The 17,713-nt window shown below is 50.5% G+C and overlaps 2 protein-coding genes across 5 annotated transcripts; both read right to left on the bottom strand.

Moving 5' to 3' along the window:
- Positions 1-3: 3 nt before the first annotated feature.
- LOC133491759 (LHFPL tetraspan subfamily member 7 protein) lies at positions 4-11,870 on the bottom strand. 3 transcript variants are annotated; one of them, XM_061803323.1, is made up of 3 exons: positions 10,596-11,870; positions 7,864-8,002; positions 4-1,526 (listed from the first exon to the last, which is right to left on the bottom strand). In XM_061803323.1, the coding sequence occupies exons 1-3, from the start codon at positions 10,929-10,931 to the stop codon at positions 1,300-1,302; spliced, it is 702 nt and encodes a 233-aa protein (XP_061659307.1). In that variant the 5' UTR covers positions 10,932-11,870; the 3' UTR covers positions 4-1,299. The 3 variants fall into 3 exon arrangements, with proteins under 3 accessions (XP_061659307.1, XP_061659309.1, XP_061659310.1); XM_061803325.1 differs by lacking the exon at positions 4-1,526 and adding an exon at positions 3,940-5,522; XM_061803326.1 differs by lacking the exon at positions 4-1,526 and adding an exon at positions 5,529-6,000.
- Positions 11,871-11,928: 58 nt separating this feature from the next.
- Positions 11,929-17,578, bottom strand: akap10 (A kinase (PRKA) anchor protein 10). 2 transcript variants are annotated; one of them, XM_061804077.1, is made up of 15 exons: positions 17,291-17,578; positions 16,215-16,262; positions 15,952-16,125; positions 15,243-15,647; positions 15,053-15,151; positions 14,860-14,944; positions 14,658-14,781; positions 14,214-14,350; positions 13,961-14,105; positions 13,625-13,777; positions 13,407-13,516; positions 13,115-13,194; positions 12,948-13,000; positions 12,784-12,873; positions 11,929-12,715 (listed from the first exon to the last, which is right to left on the bottom strand). In XM_061804077.1, the coding sequence occupies exons 1-15, from the start codon at positions 17,310-17,312 to the stop codon at positions 12,710-12,712; spliced, it is 1,731 nt and encodes a 576-aa protein (XP_061660061.1). In that variant the 5' UTR covers positions 17,313-17,578; the 3' UTR covers positions 11,929-12,709. The 2 variants fall into 2 exon arrangements, with proteins under 2 accessions (XP_061660061.1, XP_061660060.1); XM_061804076.1 differs by having other exon boundaries at positions 13,115-13,197; positions 17,291-17,573.
- Positions 17,579-17,713: the final 135 nt, after the last annotated feature.

Raw genomic sequence — 17,713 nt, 5'->3', positions numbered from 1 at the left:
CCAAAGCAAACACAACGAGGTCATCTCTCAAAGTACAAGTCGAAAAACGGCCGGCGAGCGCTGACCCGAGACGGGCGCGTCGACGACATCCTCGACAGGACGACGTCTCATCTGGCAAATGTTGAGACTTGACATGCAGCAGTTTTTTTTGAACGGGGGGGAGTCCGAGGTCCAAACGGTCGGTCCTTCTTCCAATGCGGCACCTTTACGGCGGATTTGTTTTGTAATATCGGGATGGGGCATTTTAGGCACCCAAATGTCGGAAAGGATTTTCCAGTCCAGCTCGATGAAGCGCCGTCGGCGTCTAACGGAGCGTGGCGGCCGTTTCACCGTAGTCGAAAAACAAGAAGTACGCCCACGGAAGTAAACTCCAATAACGACGGTTAGATCTGCTGTCACCGCTCCGACCGAGCGGAACCGGGGTGCCGGGAAACGGGTTTATGTCCCAACCCGTCGACCAGATTCTTCCCTTCACCGAAACTGCCGCAGAACTGAACTGCAGTTTATGTTCTTCCACGGCGACAAGGATTAGAAAACAAAAGTCGTTTTGTCCATCTTTCTGAGATGATACTGCATCAAGTTGCAGGACGAAAAGAAAAAGGAAATCCCCCACACAAAAGGACGTGCGCCCCCCACCCCGCCAACAGAGAGGACAACCTGATGATGGTATTATTATATGAAAAAAGGCACAAGTTGGCCAGATCCCGTCCGTCCACTGTAACACGAGTCGTTATTGTAGCCTTTTCCTTGGACAAAAGCCTGAAAGCAGACTTGCCGTCGCGCGCGTGTCCTGAATGAAGAACTGTTTTGTTGAGTGTGCACCGCAGATGATTTCAGTTTCTTGATATTTAACAAGCAAGTCACATACACAAAAGTTGACATGTCAGACGACGTTACCGAGAAACCACAACATTTTGTGTCCATGTCCGTTAAAGGTGGCTCATTGGCTCTTTTTTTTTTTTTTTTGCATGATAATAACAAAAGGTACCATCTCAGAGAGACTCTTTGATCCTTGACCGGGTCGCAGTTCAGAACCTTAAAGCACAAATCTTGAAAAAAAAAAAAGTTCAAATGGATCGTTGAACTCATCCAGGTTCGTGTCCTTGAGTTGCAAAATTGGCTCTTCCTATGCAATATTCCTCAAAACTTGTTCAATAATCGCTTGTTTGAGTTGGGGATGGGCGACATAATCACTGTGTGTACAGTTGTTTTGTGCACGTGACATCTGTTTTGGAACAGTTCAAATTCACACCGAAAAAAAGGAGGAGGGGGGGGGGGGGGCGGGGGCGGGGACAAAGACTACAAGAGAGCGGGCAAAGGGGTGGGAGACGCCTGCTCCTTTGGGGCATATTTTGCAAAAAAGGGCAAAAAGAGGGTGAGCATGACCCCGACAACGGCCAACATGTAGCCCCAGCCCATTCGGCACTCGCCGGCGTCGTAGACGTGCGAGTCTCCGCAGAAGGACCGGACCAGTGAGGAGTTGAGTCCCAGGGGGTAGACCAGCAGTCCCGCGGCCATGATGAAAACTGCACACAAGCCGCACACAAGAGCGCGCATGAGAAAGACGCGGGCGGGACCGGGACCGCGACCGCGACCGCGACCGCTGTTCCGTTCATTGGATTTGGACCTACCGAATGGATTATTGGACAATATCCCTGTCAATGGGTTTGCGTGCGAAGCTCGGAAAAGCACATTTATCAGTTCCAAAAATGCTGTTCCATTTCATAGAAATGCTTTTGGAAGCTCTCTGCGCTTTTGTTTTCAACACCGCCAGAATCTGAATGCGGAGTTCACTTTATGCCCACGCGGGGGCAATAAAAGCTCATCCAAGACGAGCCTGCGCTGGATTCATAAGACGACAGGACTCGTTTCATCGTTTCATACAATTCACAACAAACAATGAACTCAAGCAGTGCTTCTCGAATACCACCTCCGTGTCCAAAATTAAAATACAGCAACATATTTGAACACACTCGTGCCGATTGGATCTGGAATCTGGATCGAAGAAGAAGAATTCTGTCATTCGAAGGAATAATGGACATGCGAATAAATGGAATAAACACGGTGATCGGCGCTAATGAGCGACTACAAAAGCAGAACCGCATCCGAAGAAAAGAGAAATTTCTGGGAAGAAAAAAAAAACAACAACATACTTTGGATTCCCCCGAGTACTCCCGTCAAATATATACAGTACACGCTATTTTGCCAGATGTCACTCCATTCAATTTAGCCTGAAAGGCAAAACTAAAGTACACTGGTTAGTATTTTATCTTTTGTAATAATAATAAGAATTAAAAACTTTGTGAATATGTTATGAATATGCCGCACAACTCGAGAAAGGTGTGTGTGTGTGTGTGTGTGTTTAGGATGGCGCGCAAAGGCCTGAGGCCGGCCATCCATCGGTGGCTGACCTTAGACATTTTTTTTTTTTTTTTTTTTTTTAATCCAGTATATTACTTCCGAAACTTGGTCAAAATGTATTCGTAACTCTGATCACTTGAAGGGTTCACTGTGGGAATGATACAGAATTGTGCAAATGTCTGAGAAAGGACTGGGAGCCCAATATATTAATAATATCCTAACGTAATCTAAACAAACAAACAAACAAACAAAACAAGTGTTCAGTAACGCTAAGTTAGCCTATTAGCCACAACACTCAGTCCAAACATGAGGAAGCTGCTATTCTGGTCCAGAATCCTACCAGATTTTTTTTTTTTTGTAGGCTGCGCTCTTGCTCAATTCAGATTTTTTGCTCATATTTCATCTTTTTATGGAATAATTGGCAATTGACCTGCAGTGCCAATATGACCCGCCGCTACTGTCCGAATGCGAGTTAAAGACGGGATGCCGATTCCAAAAAAAGGAAAGAAAACAGACATTTTTGAAGAGTCGCCAATTGTTTGGCTCCTCAGGTGTGTGTTCACAACATATCAGGAGGCTCATAAAGGTCGTTGTCTTTGTCTCGAGACGTTTCTTTGTTTTTTCCCCCAATCAAAGCTAAAGAAAATGTTGGATTATCGCCACACATCCATCCCCTTTTGCAATTTCAATGCCCTCAAAAGATTTGGCGAGTCCTTCCGGTGACGCAAGCAAAGACGAGCTGATGTGGTCAAATCCAAACGGCCGACTCACGTTGGACACGCCATAACAAGATGGCTGTCGAGCAGCTGAATTTTGCTTCCCGACGTGGTGAACGGGAGCCTCTTCGCGGCATCCCTCCGGCGCCGCTCGGATCGATGATGCGGCTCGGTTGTCTCATTTCTTTTTCTTTTCCGTCGTTGTCACACAAAAGCGGCAAAAGAAGTCTGAAAGACGGCGCGTCTGACGGAAAGCGTTCTGCCGCTCCGCGTTTTGAGGGCGAAGAAGCAACATCTGGGCGCTCCGCCGCCCTCATAAATAAAAGAGAACTTCTGTCGCACTCATATAAATCATGTATATGGATTTTTCACTTTCGCTCTCTCGCAGGCCCAACCCCCATCCCTTCGTTTTTCGAGCACCCCCCCCCCCCACGGCCAGACAAATCCAGTTTGGGCGTGCGCTAACGATGAAAATTGTCGGGTGATGTACGCGTTGGCATCGTCGGGCTCAGTAATTCTTAAAGTGCGCCCCGAGTAGCGCCGGTGGTACGCGAAAGAATCAGCGCCGCAGTACTGTTCAGTCGTATTTAACGGTGAAGTTCCATCCGCTCCTTGTCAAACAATTCTTCAGATACATTTTGATTCAACTTTTCCGCGATAGTGGAATCACTTTTTGTCGATTTCCCTAACGTTAACGTTCAAGCGGCACAAAAAAGAAAGGAAGAAACTGCTGTTTCCCTGTTTCTGCTGAACATTTGGGTCTTAAAGTTTGTCACGACGGTGGCGTTTGGAGAGCCAAGGCGTTTCCCATCTTTCAGCTCAGACGTCCACGTGACGGAGCGTCGAACTCGCGTCTCCGTTATGCCCGGAAACCCTGAAAATCGTTCATCATATTCACACATCAAATTTATGAACTAGTGTTGGAATCAGAAATCAAAGGTAACGGGATGTTCAACTCCCGTTGATGCTCGGTAACACACAAATGCTCGTCACGGAAGCTGATGGGCATGATTTGCCTGGCCACATAAAATCACGCGGCGGGCCAGATCCGGTCCCCGGGCCTCGAGTTTGACAAGGCCATTACGTAACTGTCCTTTGAATGCCTATTTTTGGCAGGGCCCTTGGAACGGATTAGGCTCCTTTGCGTGTGAAAAGCGCTCCTACTTGCGAACGACCCGACCCAACTCGTTTTTGGAGTAGCGGCACTGCTGCACGTTTGCGTGGCCGACGCGTGCCAGGCGCAGGCGGTACCGGAGCACCTGTGGATTTTGAGCAGGCCCCGCCGACGGGTCGCCCGCACCCGGTCGTCGTCTTGTTTGGGAAATCGGAAGCGAAGCGGACACGCGGGGCGCTCGGTTTGTCTGACGTCAACATTAAAAGACTTGTGAATTTGCCATCAGCCTTTCGCTGCCGGCCGAGTTTCTATTTTGAAGCTCGCCCGAGCTCCGGAAAGCTAGCGTCTGTCCGGCTTGACAGCAAATGAAAGGGCGGGCACGTGCGACGCCCTCCGCATACTAACGCGAAAAGAAGGCGCAGGTCTAACGCTACGTGTCCCGGATCCGGTTTTCGGGTCTCGGCCCCGACGCTCGACAAACGCGGCACCCCCACCGCGGTAACTCGCAGTTTGGCCGACGCCCCCGCGATCCAATTATGTCTTTGCCGGGCTGAACATTTGGGAAAAGGTTAGGAAAGACTCGAGGACGTCTGCGACTAAATCGCGCAGCCTACGAGGTCACCCAAGAAGCAGGCGGGCTTCATCTTCATCACTTTTCAACTGTCTGGTTTGCGAGACGTCCACTTCCACGCCGCGGAGCAGCTTCGGCTTTGGCGCTCAGCCTAAATCTCAATTGTGCCGAAGCAATATGGTGACGCCGGACACCAAGAACGGCTTCCCGTCTGCCGTGCGCAAATCTTGTTACTGTTTGCTTTGTTTTAAACTGAGACCTGCTGAAAATGAAAGCGTCTGCGTCGTCGTTGACTATGCGAGTTCAACGGAAGATCTGCTGCGCTTGCCACTGCGCCATTTGGCCAACGCTTCCAAACCAGCTTTTGTGTTTGTGAAGCGGTCCATTCAGAGTCCACCTTGCCCTGAAAAGCGCTGGCGATCAATGGCTGGGAACGGGCCGACCGAGGCCTTCCCCGCGAAACACAATTAGCCACGGAAGCTCCTTCCCATTCAGGTCGCGCGCCAGTGCCGGCAAGTCTCACGCTCGCGTCCGTGTGGACAAAACCATCAGCCTGTTACCATGCAACGACGGGACTGGTCCCTCTCTTGAGCCTCGCTTTTGTCTCCTGGAATTTTTTTTAGGCGGGGTGGGATGTGGGTTGCAAGCTTTAAATTGGACCTTGGGGGGGGGGGGGGGCAAAGCTTTGTCAGTTTGTCCACATACAGCTCAAACAGTTTCGGATCCGTGATGCAGTTTAGTCCTTTAGTCCTGATAAAACCTGCAAAGATGGTTGAAAATGTTGAACGGCAGATTTTTCCAAGTCATCATCAAGCAAGTGACAGTTTTGTTTTGGTCAACGGCCGACGGATGATCCGCATGTGCCAATATGGATCGTCTTATCTTATTTTCAGTAGTTCAGAAAAAAAAAAAATCCCAATTATTTTACTCCAGTTGGTAATGAAACCATCCTTTCATGTGATCTGTAATTCATTTTGATCTTTTTTGAAAAGATCAGCGAGGCCTCCGGGTCCAAATTCACTTTTCTGTTCCTTTCGCGCTCGCTCGCCTGCACCGACTTTAATGGGATGTAATCATGCAAAAGTATCCCATACGATTCTGCTAAACGTGAATGTGCAAAGCACAGCCTCAGGCTGCTGCTTCTTCTTCTTCTTCTTCTCCTTTTGTTGTCAGCTGGTCTTCTCTCGACGCCGCTCGCTCGCTTCGGTGAATTTGCGCCAGGACTCTCAGGATCGAATCTTAAGTTGAAAGAGGACGTGCAAACGGGAGCGCGTCACTAATGAGACATTTCTTGGCGGGTCAGCCATTTTGTTTCTTTGGGCCAGTACAAAGAAGCAAACGACAAACAAACGAGCATTTGGTTTCTTTGATCTCTTTGCCACGAAACGCAATTTACGAAAACTCAATCAAACTTTTCTTCACGCTTTCGCATCAGAGCGAGCGGCTCGTTGCGGGTTCTTAAGCGGGAGTGGATGAAAAACAAGAAAAACAGGAGGGTCGCCAACCACCCCCCCCCCCCCCCCGCCCCTCGAGTCCATGAAATGAACGGCACTGCTGTCTTTTTCATTTTGGGCAATTAGAGCCGTCGCCATTTGGCGATCGTCCCGCTTTCGCGGTCATTCAAACCTTGGCCGGATCGCTCAACTCCGTAAAACTGCCAAAGTATCTCTTCAATCTTTACGCCGCGTCTTTATGCCGCTCATATTTTTGTCCTGCCGTTGCTTCTTCTTCTGTGGCAATTCATCAGCAAACCTTCCGAATGACGTGTTAGCGCCGCCTACTGTTGGTGTTAACTGTGTCAATTCGGCTTTGCTCGTGTAAGCTCTCTGAGATTATTGCGTCAATAACTGAAGAACCGCTTTACGTTAGGGAAACACTCGAATCAACGAGAGCGTGTCGATGTTTATAGCAAAAACTAAAGACCACCGAGAAGCAGAGAACGCAAAGCGGGAAGAAAAAAAAAAAATGCAACATTGTAGGATTTGTAGCCATCCAGAAGCGCAGTCCGAAGTCCTCACACAAGGACAGCGCAGAGGAAGAACAAGCGCATCGGCGCCAGAAGGATCGACGGCGGCGTTGGTAGCAACAGAGGAAAGTGACAAACGCCAGTAAAAGCAAAGCGCCAGCCAGCGCGTTGACGGCCAGAGAACTCCGACATCCACAACAATGACTCATCCGGGTTGACGGGATTTCGGGATTGACAGCCGGCACGATACCATTCGGCGACGAGCGCCGCCGAAATAGCGCAGCAGGTGCTTTGACGCAAGCGACTTCCCGTTTTCGGAGGACATCTGCACAGCGGCGTCGCTCCGGGGAAAAAAAAAGAACCCATTTTGCAAAATAAGTCTGACGGGAACTCGGATGAGAGGACCAAGTTTCAAATCCAAAACATCCCCGGGGAGGATGCTGGAAAATTCCTTCGCGCTCCCGTCGCAGCACTGACGCCTTCAAAGTCAGGACCAGAAAACGTGACCAATTTCACTTCAAAACGGCTTCAACGCATCATCTGCAGATATTTCGGGATTTCGAGTCTTCATCCCAGTGACCTTCAACAGCATAAAAACGGACGGACGGACGGACGGGGTGAAGCCTTTCCACTCAGACGGCGTGAGGAAACCGTAAAAGATGGAGGCTCAGTCTCGATCGGGAATGAACCTTTTCATTTGACGGACGTCGGACGCCACATTTGACCTTCCGTATTGTCGTGCAAGCGTCATCAAAGCAGTGAAGCTCGCCGAGTGCGTGTGCGTAAACTTCCGTGATTCTTGTTCAAATCTGTAGCTAAATTGTCATATCATAAATCATACTATTGAGAATCAGAGATCAACAATAGTTGAAAAACCTGACTTCTGATTCCAAAACTACTTCATATGTAAATATGATGAGGTGATTAAAGATTGTGACGGTTTCAATCCTAACGGCCCTCTGAGGGAAACTGCAACCATAAATAACTTTTGTTAAGTTGAAAGTGGCAACGTAAAGTCCGAATCCTTCGTTCGTTCGTTCGCTCGCTTATGTGCGACAAAGAAGGATTTTATCCTCCGAGGTCAGATGTTTATGAAATCATGTATGATTTGTTGTGCTCCGGAGGGTGCGCCGACCTGCCGCCATCTGCGTGTATCCGGCCAGGGCGCAGAACCTCCTCTCGCATCCTCCGCCGGGCAGGAAGACGCCGACGACGGCCAGCAGGGATCCGACGGCCAGCAGAGCGCAGCCCCCCGAGCACAGCGCCGCGCTGGTCTGGGCGACAGAGACACAAAATGGCGTTCGGGTCACACGCGGGCAAGTCGGAGGCCGGTCGGGTCACGCGGGCCAGTTAACGACCGTCTCGGCTCTGAAAAATGTCCGCCGCCGCCGCCCCCGCTCGTTATACCGCTGCGGGCAAAAGGGAGGAAACGGCACTGCGACGTCAGTTCCGGACCCAATTAGCACCATATGTACCAATGAAGCAAAAAAAAAAAATACAATAAAATCAAACTTGCAATACTTCTCTAGTTCCTTTTTGGACTGGAAACGGCCGAGCGATTCCGCACGTTCCCGGCGAGTCACGATTCCGCCACGTGTTAAATACATTATTATACGTACTGTTACCAAAATACATTTTTGCGTTCTTATGTTGGCGTGGAGGAAGACAGAAAAATTGAAATATTAGCGTCACCGTCTTTCACAGAAGGCAAAAACTCCCAAGCGGCAGAATCGGCAGCGCCCCCGGCGGAGTCGAATTTCGAGCGAAAACGTGAATCGGTGCTAATGTCGGAACGAGGGCAATTGTGGAGCGCTGCACTACTCGGCAACAACCAGTAGAGGCGCTGTTTAGTCCATCTCAGCTAGTTGGAGGTCGAAAGACGACAGCGACACCATTTATGATATCAGATTGTCACCGAACAGGCAATCAGCACTGCAAGTTGACGTACATTTTTTTTTTTTGGGGGGTGGGGGCAAATGTCGCATGGAAAGAATGAACATTATTTAGTCAAATGTCGCAGCACTCAGCACAAAATGGCCTCACATTCTCATTAGAAACTCGACACCATCAAAGTTTTCTGCGCCGCGTCAGACCCGGATGACGCGAACCGCTTGCTGGAAATCTGACTTCGGGTTAGTCATCATCACCGTCCACCGCATCTGAAAAAACAAAAAAAATGTGACGGCACCCCCCCCCCCCACACACACACACACACACGCCGCCCTCCATCTCTTTGGAAAGAGACGGACGAGGTCCGCATCCATGTGTGGGAACACGGGATGAAAAGGATCAGAGCCAGAAATGCGCCCACTCCGCCGCTTCTCTTTGATTATAGATCAGACTAGATGAGCGTAACCGGCGTCCCTCCTGGCCCGCTTTAATGACGACAGCCTCCGAGATGCAGCCGCATCTCATGCCGGGCTGCTCGAAGGAGAAGAACCTCGGGCAACGTTCCTTCATTCTCTCAAAAAGATGCCGGTACTTTTACGTCGCCCCCACCCCGCTTTCGCTTGGTCTTTCGAAGCAGCTGCAAATTTTCCAAGAAGGCAAAGGAGGATGCCGGATACGAGGGCGAAATTGAACGGGAAGGGATGTGAGCGCATTTGCTGGTTTGCCATCCAAACATTGTGAAGCATCAAACGTCGTCCATCCAAAAAGTTTTGCCACGTTTTGCCAAGCTAGCGGCCGACGCTCGAGTGCTCGCTGATCAAACCGGAAGAACGACGAACGTGCGGCCGTCGGTTTGGGAACTGGCTTTCTTTTGTTTTTCAGAACATCCGTGCATCCTGGGAAATTGATTTGATTTGAACAATAAAGGGACTTTGGCACAGCAGAAAATGTGAACCGAGCAAATTGCGCGCCGGCTTCTGAATAACTGTTTGGCGAGCTTCGGCAACCTCCGTAAAAGGACGACGGAAGCCTTTTGACGCCGGCGTTGGCACGAGGCAGAGAGAGGGAAGGCCGCTTTTCCAGCGTCCCTCGCAGCCCCAGAAAGCTCGCTCTTAAACGAATGCATGACCTGCGTCGAGTGCACGTTTCATAATTCATGCGCGGCAAGCAGGGAAAAGACAGACGCGCTCTGCGCCATTTCACCGGGAAGTCGGCTCGCTCGATCGAGGTGACGACTGTCTCGGCGTCAGCTGGAGTCGCTTTGATTTCGGACGGCTCCAGTTTGAATTTGAAAGGATGCTTCGATGGGCAACGAGAACGATTTTAGTTTGGGTGCAAAAATAAAATTAGTTTTTGGTACAGTTCGTTTTTCCTCAAAGTGGATCTCGATCTGCCAAACGGCCGTTTTCAGACCAAATTCATGCAATAGCCGAATATTTTATTTGGCAGTATTTCGTCATTCTTATTGTCCCACCATTCCTGTTCACAAATATGTTTAGGATAAATTGTGAAAAAGCTCAATTACCCCCCCCCCCCCCCCCACGCAAAGATGGACGTGATTTCAATCAGGAAAAAAAGTTGAGGAATGCATGAAATTGGGAAATTGACAAGTGTATTCTAACGTGCAATTTAAAACGGTGTCTGATTAAAATGCTGAGTGGCTGACAGCTCTGGGGACGCCAAGTTCTCGTGGAGCCCAGAACCGGCGGGTGACCGATCGCAAGGGACCACGAAAGTTTTGCATTCGCACACTCGGCGTGTCTGCACGCAAGTCCCGGCTCAGGGGGTCAAAACCCTCGCAACCAGCAAACGCACGGGGGAGAACGCGCGAACTCCACATTGGGGGGGGGGGGGGGGGGGGCCTCGGCTGAGATTCAAACCCAGAACCGTACGAGTAAACTTTGGCATGCGCATTTTATTGACGCTTGATGTTGTTGGTGGTGGTGGTGGTGGCGGTGGCGGTGGCGGTGGCGGTACCTGCCATGAAGTGGACGCGATCTCGGCAAATTTGCCCAACCCTCCGAAGGTGCGGTAGCAGCGGTACGTGTGGTCCGGAGACTCGGAGCAGTGCCACAGCAAGCCGAAGCTCACCGACTCCTTCTTGTGACGATGCCCGTGATGAAGGTTGTCGGTCCTCAGCTGCTCCGTCACAATCCACGCAGGAGAGATGAACCCGAAAGTGCACACGGCGACCAGGGCGGACGAGAGGAGCACCCAGAAGCAGCCCACGCAGCCGAACATGGTCGCGGCAACGCGGGGCGCGAAGCAGCCGGCTTCGTCGTCGTCTTCTTTTCCGCGTCGCTTCAAATGCATTTGGAGCTGACAGACGCAAAAAGCCTACCTGCGCCCCGGTGCACGACACCCGCCCCACATCGCCATCGTCCTCACCCGCGGGAGTCGCCGCCGACTGCCTGCGAGTCTTCGAACCCAAAACGTCCGCGAAAGGGATCAGCGCGAAAAGCCAATCGGGTCGTGTCCGACTGAGGCGCACCAAAAAAAAAAAAAAATGCTCGTCACGCCCACAAGTGGGTGCCCGACTGTGGCCCCCCCCCACTGACTTTGCAAGCGATGACACCGCCGGCCGCGGGCGCTCCGCCTCCTTCGCGCTTTTGTATGCTCCGCGGGTGGGGTGGGGTTGGGTGGGGTGGGGGCAGATCGCGGACAAGTGGGCGCTTTTGCCTCAACTGCAGACGACGCCCGGACCGCGTCATATCGGCAAAGTCACAAACGCGGCACACTTCCGGAAAGCTCTTCAAAATAAAAGCAATCCCGCCGCTATTGAAACACGGCGCTGGGTTACCGTTTCACGATGATGGCGCTATGGATCTATGATGGCTTTTAATACTATTTTACCATGGTTGTGTGACACATAACAACTCCCTGTATTATCTTTTTTTTGTGTGTGCCGATTCTGCAGTTTTTGAATGAAACGGGCCAACGTCCACTAAAATTGCCACCTTTCATTCCCCAGTGGTTTTCATGTACTGGATTCATCATAGTCATTTTCATTTTTTTTTTAATGACTTGAGTCCTCAGTATGGGCTTGGTGGCGTTTTGTCAGAAATCCTCAACAAACTTGCTCGCGCCTGCCAACGTGGTCAACAGCGCCATCGTGTGGAAAGGGAATTCCGCTGGATGAAAAGACGAAACCACCGACCAGATGTGGGGGGGGGCAGCTGAAAGTGTGAATGGGAGGAAGTATCCTGAGGAAACTCTTAGTCTGACATTCCCAACCTCAAAATGTCATTCGTGTCCACGTGTAGTGCAAAAAAAAAAAAAAAATAAGTTAAATAAAGAGTAGAAACAAGAGCGTTTTATATTGTATGTATTTAAATCAGACATTTTAAATAGATTTAGATTAGGTACACATACATATCCGAAAACATTTGGTACATGGTACCAAAACCCCTTTCTGGTTCTTTTCCACACCTCAGTAAGGCTCAAAAGCCTTTAAAAAAAAAAACAAAAAAAAAGTGAATTCAATTTCCAGTTGTCTCTGAGATGCATACAAAAAATAAATAAAAATCAGCGGTTGTCATTTAAAAAAAAAAAAAAAGTACTAAGATTTATATATGGGATGAACCAGTCTACATTGTGTGTGTATATATATATATGTAATGTATATAACATTTATAAGATGGAGTTTTCCATCACAAGCGGAGCGTTTCAATTCATTCATGGAGGAGTTTTTGTTCTGTAAAGGCCTTCAGACGTTTAACACGAGATCTTCTTCCGCAGATAAAAGTTTGTCAATAAAGAGGAAGGATAACGCTCCAAACTGTTCATTTGGCAAACTTTGATGTCTTCTAAAATCAAGGAATGGTCGCTTAAAAAAAAAAAAAAAAAAAAAAAAAAAAAAAAGGAGGCATGGGTGGGGAGGTTGCGCGTCGTGAGAAAACGAGCAAAATTCAGTCTGCGTTGGATCCTCCCGCAGTTTGCTCGTCTTTGCGCAAACCGGACTGAGCTTGAGCTCACGTGACGCGAGGGCTCGGCTGCGCTTCCACGCCTTGGTAGCACGATGGACACGAACAACGAGGTACTGTACTTTCAGGGTAAACCGCGAGTGGCCTGGGTCCGCCCACCTGCAGGGGTCATAACTGCACCGAGGGTACGAGTCAGCTTTTGATTTGATGCCGTCGTGCATGTTTTATTAGCGCGTCCGTACCTTGGTGGACTTGCCGGGACTGTCGCGGTTTGACTGCACAACATCGTTGACGATCATTTTTGCAATCTGCCAGGCCATTTCTTCCTGAGCCTTCAACGGAAAATCAGCGTTAGAAGGAGCCCCTGCGGTCGAATACGCGTCGTCGAGAAGCCAGCCAGCGGTACCTCGTTTGAGTTGCCTTGGACCCATTTCTTCATGGCTTGTGAAAACATGGAGCCTGGACGGGAACCAAAAACAAACAAAAAAAAAAAGCACAAAATGTCTTCCGGTTGACGAGGAAGTCATTCGACACTTGCTTTGCCGTGCGAGGGCGGGCAGCGGCGGGTCCTACCTTTAGATTTCTTCACGTCCGGTTCCGGTTCTGCCTCCCTGATGAACTGGCCCAACTCATTCACCCTCCCGAATGTCATCCTTCTGGAAGACACATAAAGGGTTGGAGGTCCGACTTGAAGGACCCGTCCGGTTATTTTGAAACGTTCGACAATCAACAGCAAACCGATGAGTCATGTGGGCGGTGGGGGCAATAATTCAGCGAAAATATCATTTTCAAAAATTGCTCTCCATCCAAACAGTGTAAAAAAAAAAAAAAAAAAGGTTTAATACTACAATTGCAAAATACTCACCCGGCATACGGCCTCTGGTACAGCGACTCGGGATCAAGATTGGCGACGTCCACCGTTATGGCCTCGTCGAAATTTTTCAAGATTTTTATCGCTGTCTTTTTGCCAGCGGACTGTCATAGAGGTGAAACGTGAAAATAATGGCAAGTAATGTAGGACAACCCCCCCCACCCCCACTTGAAAATGTCACGAGACGTCGCTTGAGGGAAGGTCGGGGTCACCTGCGCCAGCGAGGCCTCGCCGCCCCTTGAACTCGTGCGCTCGTTGTCCGCCGGCCCGCCGACATTCACGAACTCGTCGGCCCGCACCGAATTGAGGAGGTCGCTCAGATATTTGTAGTAAAGGTTACTGGACAGGAATCCTGGCATGTAGACCTAAACGCGTGCACGACATGGAAAGAAGGACCTTTTCATCGCTCGTCAACTTGTCGGATTTGACTTCAGGCGGTCAGACAAAAACGTGAAATGCGGGTATCGGACCGGAGACCTTCGGGACGTCTTTAATTGGGAAAGCCCGTTCCCGATTTTGCAAAAATGTTGCGGATCTTCCTCCCGTACCTTCTCCATGGTGGTCCAGGCTTGCCTGAGCGGAGTGGTGAAGCAGTCGGGGAGGGGGCCCCCCTCTCGGCAGATGTTGGACTCGATCTCCATGCGTACCGAGTCGCCAAATCCCAGAGGGTTTGTAGCTTGGAGTGAGAAATACCTAGCAAAGGTACAAAAGCGGGGCTGCAGGACTAATCAGAACCATCCGCAGGTTCCAAAAGCAAAATCAAACGTGAGAGGGGAAAAAAAAGCACGAGGCGACGCGTACTTGTCGTAAAGGATCATGGCGTCGCTTTGGGCCTCCTGGCCGTCGTATTGGCCCTTCTTAGCCGCCAGCTGGTTTTGGAAGTTGTCGGCCGCCAGCCAAAACTGAAGGACGTTCATCGCCTCCTCCTTTTCCATGTACTGCAAAGTTGAAAAAAAATATGTAAAAAAAAGAATGTCGTTGACGTATGTGGCATTTAACCACCAGTCACTCTCAGTATGTTTTGTTATGCCCTCCCCACAAGGAAAAAAAAAAAAAAAAAAAAAATCAAGTAAAGCAGGAAGTGATGCAATGCGGCTGTGTCATCACAAAGATGAATGCGAGTGGAATGAGAAATTCAAACGGTGCTGCATATACAAACGTTTGGATGCTTTTTTTAAAACAACTGATGCATCCCATACAGAACTAACTACGCAATCTAAGGGCCCCCCCCACCCGCCGACTCGCCTCAGAGAAGTAGAAGAGCGCCGACTCGCAGAACAAGATGTCGGCCAGGAACACGGAGCCGCTCGTCAACACTTCAATCTGATATTTGCAGAAATGGTGGCTCCGCAGGAATTCGATAAAGTGCCTGGGGGGGTAAACGTAGCCGTCGGTTCAACGAGGAGCGCGCGCGGCAAACTGCGGCCGAGACCCAGCGGCAACTCACTGCTGCTCCAAGATGGCGAAGACGACCGACTGCGCAACCACGAAGCAATTTGGGTCCACCATGCCGTCCTCCCCGCAAATCTTGGCTGAACACGAGAGAGGACAGCCACGACGTCGGACGTTAGGGAGCGGCGGGCGCCTCGTTCATCGCGCACCGAGGGAGACAACCGCCAACGCGCGCGGATCGAGCTTACCCACGATATCGTTTCGGACGGGTTCCGTGACGGGGATGGGCCTGGCGGCGTCCGGGGAAACGAACTTGGTGAAGATGCTCACCGCATCTTTCTCGATGCCTAAAACCAGACGGCCACAAGTCAGTCGCCGGAATGAGCGCCGTTTGCGTGCGGGAATCCGAGAACGCAGTCGGGGGCTCGGCCGACTTACTTCTCATGAGTTTGTCCGAGAGCTCCCGCAGGGTGCGGTCGGACTGCGCTTTGGAAGGGGTCCCGGTCCCGCCGGGAGTTCCGGGTCTCGGGCCGGCTTCCGCGCCGGACGGGTCCCGCTGCACGGGCCGCGCCGCGTCTCCCGCGCTGTTCGGCGCCGGCTCCGAGACGGGCTCGGCCAAGGAGCTGTGTTTGACCGAGTTGAGGCTGTGCGCTCGGACACGCGACCAGCTGGCGGATCGGAACCTCTCGGCTTCCAGCCAGAAGCGAACCAGGTGGTCGGCGCCCTGACGCGCCGCAAAACTCAGGTAATGGGGGATGGCCGCATTGTCCCGGAGCACTTGGTCCACCGTCTTGGAGAGTCTGGAGCGGGTCTCCTGGGGCTGGTAGTTCACGCTGGAATGACCTGCAACGCACCCAAAACAAGAAAGCCCCCCCGACCCCAAAAAAAAAAAAAAAAACATACCGTCAATGGACTCAATCCGCAGGGGATGACGTCACAAGAACGTGCGGATTAAAGGCCCCGTTTATTGCAGCCGGAAAACCCAGACATAAAAGCGGGCCGCCCCATTTTCCACTTCATTTGTATGGCACGGAAAGCTAAACGGGTTCAAGCCTGAAGAACCATCTCATACGCAGTTTGAACAAAGACCTCAGCGGTTCCTCCATTTTACCCTCCAACTTCTCCTCCGAGAATTTTCGGTTCTTACCGAGATCGCCAAAGTGCGCGGCTTCCATGTGGCTCGGCTGCTTCTTGAGGATGGCCGTGCGGCCTCGGGCGAAGGAGTCCATGTTGGCGGAGATGGCGCTGATGGCCACGCGGCTGGGCCCCGCCGCTTCCTGCACGGCACGGTCGCTCTTGGCCGGCGCCGGCGCAGCGAGACCTTTCAGCGAGGAATTCACACAACGTCGACTTTCGCTCTACGGCCGCACGTCGCGCGGCTTCGCCGTGGAAACCTCGAGGTCGACTCACCCGTGTTGACGTTCGGGTCGGTCACTCTGTCGGGTTCTTTACTTTTGGCTGCAGGGAGAAAGACCAGAATTGCCAGAACGGGATGGAGCATTTCCGTCCGAGACCGACAGTTAAGTAACTTGAGCCCGGTTAGCGAATTTCCAAGAGGAGCGCGGAAGAAGCCGTACGTGAACGTGACAGAATGAGGGGAGGGCTTTTTCCTTTCTTGTCTCCCCCCCCCCCCCCCCCCACACACACACACACAATAATGTCGCATACGCAGTATTGTTCTTCTTGATCATCGTCGACATTTGATTGCGCGTTCGGGACAAAGACGCGCCCCATTTGTCCGTGTCGCCGGGACTCGGGATACGTTTGTTTAACCCCACAAAAAAAAATTTTACGGTACAAAAGGAAAAGTGTAACAACAGCTGACATCCGGGAGGTCTTTTTCTTGCCATTTCCTCCCGAGGCGAGACCACCTGAGTCAGCCGATTTGACTTCTTGAAATTTTGGGAGTCTCCTCAGCATTGTCGCGGGATTCCACGTTTTGGATGTTGATGTATTGCTCTTTTTCTTGCCCTTAGTTACCAAAATTGTGGAAGAGAGAACCAGGACAATTGTGATCAATAGGAAGAGGAATTCTTGTTGACTTTTCATCCTTTTGAATGTTACTTGATAACACTTGAAAATGTGGCTGTGTGTTATTTTGTAATATGGGATCAATTCCAATTTGTACTAAATATGACATCCCGGTAAACTACTGTAGCTGGCTACGTAGGGGGTACAAATGAATGCTTGTTTGTCAACTATGTTACCATTTTTCCTCAGTCTTTTGATTCCCGATGGGCCTGCAATGTGCAGCAGTTGATGATGATTTTTGGGGGGGCTTTTTCCTTCCATGTAAACGCTACGACGCGAGCCGCGGAGCGTCGCTGGCAATCGCAAAGCCAAGAATCCACTGAATCGGCTCTGATTAAGCAACAGCCAGAGTTCGATTGTCAAATGTTGTAATTTCCTGTTCCATTTTCTCCGTTGCTGTGGTTCCCCGTCAGCTAGCTACGGTGGACGTCGCGGCTGAGTCGGAGCTTCCTCACCTTTGCGCTTGAAAAACGACATGACGGGTTCAGTCGGAACGTTTCCTCAGCTCGCTGACACCATCCCGGGGGTCGACGGGTCCCTTCATTCGAATCGATCCGCAGTGTACACTTGAGACATGCAAATGGCGTGAGGGGACACGTCCGGCGGCCGCTGTCAAATTGCACTTTTCTTCAAATCTTCGACCAGTGAAGCGGCCATGTTGTCAATAAACGTCCGACTTCCGGGCCGCTGGCGCGCACGGATTTGTGGGAAATGGAGTCGCTAACGTTAATTACGTCCTTAAAACAAAGAGTACAGTAAAATATACGTACAGTAAAGCAAATTAACATTGCAAGATAAGAATAAACAATCCGGAATTTTTACACTACACTACGGAAGCGTATGTCACAACAGAAAAAAACATCACGTTAATTTGTGAA

The sequence above is a fragment of the Syngnathoides biaculeatus genome, chromosome 18, assembly GCF_019802595.1.
Source record: "Syngnathoides biaculeatus isolate LvHL_M chromosome 18, ASM1980259v1, whole genome shotgun sequence".
In the NCBI taxonomy this organism is placed as follows: domain Eukaryota; kingdom Metazoa; phylum Chordata; class Actinopteri; order Syngnathiformes; family Syngnathidae; genus Syngnathoides; species Syngnathoides biaculeatus.
This window is presented reverse-complemented; position numbering and strand designations above follow the sequence as displayed.

Excerpts from the sequence above, each read along its gene's own strand:
- LOC133491759 (XM_061803323.1), bottom strand. The coding sequence starts at position 10,931 with ATGCATTTGAAGCGACGCGGAAAAGAAGACGACGACGAAGCCGGCTGC. Across the intron at positions 8,003-10,595 it reads TCGCGTCCACTTCATGGCAG|ACCAGCGCGGCGCTGTGCTC; the intron begins GTACCGCCACCG and ends TCTGTCGCCCAG. Across the intron at positions 1,527-7,863 it reads ATACACGCAGATGGCGGCAG|TTTTCATCATGGCCGCGGGA; the intron begins GTCGGCGCACCC and ends GCTTGTGTGCAG.
- akap10 (XM_061804076.1), bottom strand. The coding sequence starts at position 17,312 with ATGTCGTTTTTCAAGCGCAAAG. Across the intron at positions 15,152-15,242 it reads CTCGGACAAACTCATGAGAA|GCATCGAGAAAGATGCGGTG; the intron begins GTAAGTCGGCCG and ends GTCTGGTTTTAG. Across the intron at positions 14,945-15,052 it reads CGTCCGAAACGATATCGTGG|CCAAGATTTGCGGGGAGGAC; the intron begins GTAAGCTCGATC and ends TCTCGTGTTCAG.